General features: G+C 41.3%; 1 protein-coding gene across 1 annotated transcript; it reads left to right on the top strand.

Moving 5' to 3' along the window:
- Positions 1-3,798: 3,798 nt before the first annotated feature.
- Positions 3,799-6,302, top strand: LOC141647853 (dynamin-related protein 4C-like). Its single transcript, XM_074456205.1, has one exon. The coding sequence runs from the start codon at positions 3,956-3,958 to the stop codon at positions 6,059-6,061; it is 2,106 nt and encodes a 701-aa protein (XP_074312306.1). The 5' UTR covers positions 3,799-3,955; the 3' UTR covers positions 6,062-6,302.
- The last annotated feature ends 286 nt before the right edge of the window (positions 6,303-6,588 follow it).

Here is a 6,588-nt window from a genome sequence, read left to right as displayed (position 1 = left end):
CCAACCCCGGTCTCCCGATCTCACACTATAACCGACTACACACCGAAGTGTGTAGCCCTGCCAGATTACCCATCGCAACAGGTAATCCTCGCTGCCAGTGGGTGACCGCAGCCCATCCCCACCTAGTCCAGCTCATCAACGAGCGACTAACAATATCTGTCCCTGAATGTGCACATCTCTTCCCGTGACGGGTTACACGGAGGACGAACTAGGGTGTGAAGCCACTCCCGTAAGTGACTCCACCACAAACACACACACCACAGCAACATAGCTGTCACAACACCACAACCGTCACAACACAACCACATCACCACCATCACCACAACACTCATACTCCGATGATCAGCAGATAACAATAATTACAAACAAGCACAATCTTAAATCAATTGACAGTAAACTGAGTAGGGAAACCCTACCTCGTCGCAAATCGTGAAAGACATCCATACACAGCCAAGCAAGACTCCAATATGCATCCTACAACGATAGCCATCCCCTATTATACAGCTATCCTCAAATCTATCAAAGAAGACACAAGGCGGAGACTTACCTAATAACACGCATCGGCGACGACGTAGACGACAACCATGCACGCAACTTCCTAAGTGAATCCCGTCTTTCCCATGGTGGAGGTGTAGGCTAACTTTATGAGAGTGTATAGAGGTGGGGGTGATAGAAGAGAGTGGTAGGCTAGGGTTAGCGAAAGATGAACTGTGGAGAAAATGGGGAAAATGAAATGAATCTCGCGAACTTACGTTTTATATTAACGCGCCAATAGCAACTATACTCGGTCGAGTACTGGCGTACTCGGCCGAGTAGGCTCTACTAGGTCGAGTATAGATGATACTCGGCCAAGTAGCCTTCGCTAGGTCGAGTAACAACCTATAGGGCTCATGTTGCAAGCCTGATCCCTCACCCATTCCTCCCTAAGGTCTATCTTGGTCAACAGGGTCGGTCAACAGAGTCCTTAAATATCCTGGGTATTACACTTTGGACTTGGAGCCGAGTGTCATTTCATTAGAAAAGTATAGTAGTCATGAGTTGTATCATTTGTCTCATTTATGGTTATGTAACCCAATAAATACATTATTGATATTAACTGTTTCTTAATTGCAACTCCGATTTCACTGCCTCGGGAAACCGAGATGGTAACATCTTCGAATTACCTCGGCCGGGTAAGAAGGGGGTGTTACAAGGTGGTATCAGAGCGACGATTTTGGAACCTAAACCAATGAACCAAAATGAACCTAAGTGTGTCTAATAAAATGAACCCGACATGAGTATAGTTTGTGATCGGTTTTGAATGAGTATACACCCTCATATCAAAACTAATGTCTATTGTCTCGGTTGGTCACTACGTGGGTGGTCATGATTATGGGTGAACGCTGTTTTAGCAAGATTTTACGCGGAAGTATTATCTTGCCAGGGGAATATTTTGCAGGGTAATCTAACTCAATAAACGATGCATGACTAGTACGATAAATAAGTAAAGAAATAAACAGTAAAATGGAATGCAAAGATTTATACGTGGAAAACCCCGGGAATAAGGGAAAAAACCACGGGCATCAAGCCAGAAAGGAGTTTTACGATAGATTTATGTATCCTGACAGGGAATTAGTGTGTCAGGCTATTAATAAGTAAGTATGTATGTAGAATTGACTAGAATGTATACAACAAAATGAGAGTAAGTGAGTGAATAATGATCTCCCTTTGTCTTCCTTCCCTTTGCTATTTATAGTGGCCTCTTCTGATTTTCAATGGTTCGCGAGGTGCGTCCTCGGTTGAGTGGAGTCACTTGTGGGAGTGGATTCACGCCCTTGATTCGCCCTTTGTGGTTCCCGTCACAAGGAGGGAATGTGCACATTAAGGAACTTGGGTTTTCGCTCGGTGTTGATGAGCGAGGCTTAGGTGAGAACGACCGCGGTCCCCCACTGGCGGTGAGGATTACTGGTTGCGACTGGTAATCTGGCAGGGCTAGACCTTCTGGCTAGTCTGGTGATTGGAGAAGTGACGGAGTTGGGTGATTGTATTGTACTGTTGATATTGTTGTATCTTATATTGTGTAATCAGTAACTGACCCCGTTTAATTATTTTAAAAACTGTGGTGATTCATTTGGGGATTGTGAACAGTTCTTGAGCAGGTATGAGATGGATGCGCATGGGATAACTGGGATTGAGTCACCACGTGTCACTAGAGTCTTCCGCTGTGTCGATGAACTTATACTTCTTTTTAGTGGTTTTGTTATTTTGGAACATATGTATTTCACTTTATAGTTTGGTATTTTGTTATGTAATCATTTAAACTTATTTATTTAAAGTACGTTCCTGGATGGTCAATTTGATATATCTTGCCTCGGGTAACCGAGATGATAGCACTTCCATGCATTAGGTGGTCTTGGTAAGGCACCTTGGTGTATGAGGATGTCACAATTAACTAACCTTATAACTTGACTAAATAATGACCTAATTCAATTCAAATTGGTAAAATAATTGAAAAAATATGACCAATTAATAAAGTGATGAGCAAAATCCAGCCGAAACCATGCCAAACTTCACCCCAACCTGACTAAACATAACAAATTATCATAATTACCTGACCAAAAAATGAGCCTAATAATAACCCGACTTGACAATGACCCGACCCGACCCAACCAAAATTTGACCAGACAAATCTATCTAATGACTCGACTTGACAATGACCCGAACTCGAGCTAATAATTTACCCGACTAACCCAACCCGTAAGCAACCCAAACCCAAATCAAAACGGTGCAGGCATAATGGCATAGTGGCATAGTCATGACTCAATATGAATCAAACCCGATCAGAATTGACCCAAACCCGTCCCGAATGACCCGATTACCAACTCTACATAGGCTAGTTGCTTACTTCGTACTTCCTTGCTTCCCGGGTGAATTACCTCTCCCTTGAAAGAATGCATATTTCTCTTGGAAATAGTGTTGGTGATTTAAGAGTAATTATTGGTTCATTTGGCGTAATTAAGGTTGGTTCGTAGATGGGTAATTTCTATATAATATAATGCGAATTCGGGAAGTACGGAGGTTACACTTGCATAATTATAATGGAATTACGGTATAATTTTCGTTCAAATAATTATGACATGTTGAATTTATAAAGAGTAACAACTCTTCAAAAATACATTCTCTCATTTTCCCCTCCACATCTATATAAATAGACATGGGAAGGTGAAGATTTAATATAATCTCTCTCATCCAAATCAAAGGTTACATTTGACTTTTTGACACCATTCATGATTATAGAAAATCTTTGGTATTATTAGTAATGTATAAGAGAAAATATAATCATGCGATATCTTATTTGATTCATCGTCATGAATGCTATAAGAATATCAAGTTTTTATAATTTTTAATAATGTGTAACTAAAGATATTCACGTTGTAATCTGCAAGCGTAATAAAGTCAAATATAACCTTTGGTTTGGATGTGAGGGAGTATTGGAAAAGAATCTCTTCTCCATCATACTATCATAGAACGACGTAACAATCTATACAAAATATATTTATATTACGTCTTTGATTTTTGTGGTCAGAGAGTACCGTCTTATCTCAATAGGAAATTCGGTTTAACCCAGGCAGTGATAAGGGTCGAATTATTCTCTATTAGAAAAGCGAAATTCGGTTTAACCCAAGCAATGATAAGGGTTAAACTATTCTATTAGAAAAACGGAGTCGATTCGGTATGGTTAATTATTATCAATACTTATTCGTGCAAATCAATTTCCTAACAAATAGCTCTTCCATGATGTATTTGGTTGAAGTGGTTGCCTTCTGTACAACATTTAAAGCACTGCATGTCTGCATTCTGAGTTTAACATGCTTGTAGCTTTAGTCTTTGTCACTGTCAGCCCAGGAATCCTGGATGCACTGCTTTATCCATTGGTAAACTAGTTGTACGTACCTTCACGAATAACTTTATACACATGCGTGTGTATGTTAGTTGGTATTTATTCAAGTCACTAGTCTCAACAATTCACAACATCTCCAATATCTCCATCTACAAATCTACAATCATGAATTTGAATTCTTTGTTCAACACCAATTCTCTTGCCATTGCTGTCCCTCTCAATGACGTCACTCCAATATCCACCATCCCGCCACCCCTTGCCTCCTCATACAATCACCGTATTCGCCCTCTTCTTGACGCAGTCGACAAGCTTCGGAGTCTGGATGTCATGAAGGAAGGGATTCAACTCCCTACCATCGTTGTCGTTGGTGACCAATCTTCGGGAAAATCAAGTGTTCTCGAGTCCTTGGCTGGTATTAGGCTCCCTAGGGGTCAGGGGATCTGCACTCGGGTTCCCCTTATTATGCGCTTACAGCACCATTATGCCCCTCAACCACAGCTTTCTTTAGAATACATGGGCAAAACTGTCCTCACTGATGAGGATACTGTCTCTGATGCCATTAATTTGGCCACTCAGGAGATTGCTGGGGATGCTAAGGGTATTGCAAACACTCCTATCACTCTTGTGGTGAAGAAAAACGGAGTACCCGATTTGACCATGGTGGATCTTCCAGGTATTACCCGGGTCCCTGTCCATGGGCAGCCTGAGAATATCTATGAGCAGATTAGGGAGATGATCATGGAGTACATCACTCCAGAGGAGAGTATTATTCTGAATGTGTTATCTGCAACTGTCGATTTTGCAACTTGCGAGTCGATAATGATGTCGCAAACTGTGGATAGGACTGGTCTGCGGACCCTGGCTGTGGTCACGAAAGTGGACCGTGCTCCTGATGGTCTCTTAGAGAAGGTGACTAATGACGACGTCAGTATTGGTCTGGGATATGTCTGTGTCAGGAACAGGATTGGGGAGGAGAGCTACGAGGAAGCCAGGATGGAGGAAGCAAGGCTCTTCGAAACTCACCCGTTGCTTTCAAAAATTGACAAGTCCATTGTTGGGGTCCCGGTGTTAGCTCATAACCTTGTTCAAATCCAGTCTAACATTATATCCAAGTGTTTGCCCAACATTGTCCGTCAAATTAATGACAAGCTGGCAACAAATGTTGGTGAATTGAACAAAATGCCTCAGCGTCTTTCTTCTGTTCCTGAAGCAACGGCAGTGTTCTTACAGGTCATGGGATCTGTCATGGAATCTCTTAGGAAGATTCTGATACGTGGCAAGTATGATGATTCTGATTCTGATTTTGATGATTCAATGCACGCCACTGCTCGTCTTGCTGATATGCTTAACAGCACTTCTGATAAATTGCATTCTGTGGGAATTCCTCAAGAGGAACCTACCGATTTCTTGATGGAAGAGGTTCGGGTTCTTGAGGAGTCCAAAGGTATTGGACTACCAAATTTCCTGCCTCGATCTGCGTTTATGATTCTACAAAAAAAGATCAAAGTGATTTCAGATATTCCGATTGTGTTTATGGCTGAAGCTTGGGCTTACATTGAGAAAGTGGTGAATTTTGTACTGAAGCGCCACTGCCACAATTACCCTCCACTTATGTCGTCCACCAGGAGAGCAGCTAGTGGTCTGATTGCGAGGATGAAAGATGAATCTACTAAGCGTGTTGAGGAAATAGTGGAAATGGAAAAGTTGGCTGATTATACCTGTGATCCCGAGTATACATCCGTTTATAATCGTCTAATGATGTGTCAACAACAGTTTATGAAAAGTGTTAAGAATGTGTCTGGGTACGAGAATTACGTTATAAATATAGAAGGGTTTGGATCCGTGAATGTTTCGGAAATTAGAAATCACAAGCATGTGGCTCAACAAGCTTTTGACTTGAAGGCAAGGATGAGTTCATACATTAAAATTGTTCTTAGTCGGCTAGTCGACTCCATGGCTCTGCATTTGCTGTTTTCCATCCAGAAATTGGTGAACAAGAATTTGGAGCCTGAGATTGTGAAGGAGTTGATGGGTTCCGAAGGGGATGGCATAAAGAGGTTGCTCGACGAAGCACCTTCCGTTGCTGGCAAGAGGGAGAAGCTTAACAAGAGTATCAGGCTGCTCAAAGAGTCCAAGGATGTGGTTTCTAAAATCATGGATAGGGTTACCGTTTATGAATGAATGTTTAGCTGGTTTCGGACCAGGCTGCCGAGGAGACTCCGTCTTGGTTTAGGAAGTGCTATGATCATTTTGTTGGTAATATGAGAAATGATCCAAGTAGTCAAGTATTAGTAGTATATTGTGTTAAGGTAATTATGTCGGATGGATAAGTACCGGATTAGTTTGCTGACTTGCTGTTTTATGTGATTCATGTTGGATCTGTAAAGAATTGAATGTTATTGTATATAATGTGTTAATGATAGTTTACAATGTCAGGATATATATACTAAAGTTACAGACTAAAACTAGGTAACTAATATTGAAACCCTAGCTAATCAACACTAGATATTAGGATATACATTTGACTAATGATAACAACTATTAACAACTGTGAGATAAATTAGGAGAAGTAATAGCATTTGGTTGAGAGGCTTGACCGTGTATAGTGGAAGAGCTTGACTTGGGCTTTGACGATATTATATTCTTAACAGGCTCCCCCAAGATGGACGGCCGTAGGGTGAGTCCTATCTTGGAAGCTAAAGAGTCGA

The sequence above is a fragment of the Silene latifolia genome, chromosome 3 (assembly GCF_048544455.1).
Source record: "Silene latifolia isolate original U9 population chromosome 3, ASM4854445v1, whole genome shotgun sequence".
Classification (NCBI taxonomy): Eukaryota; Viridiplantae; Streptophyta; class Magnoliopsida; order Caryophyllales; family Caryophyllaceae; genus Silene; species Silene latifolia.
This window is presented reverse-complemented; position numbering and strand designations above follow the sequence as displayed.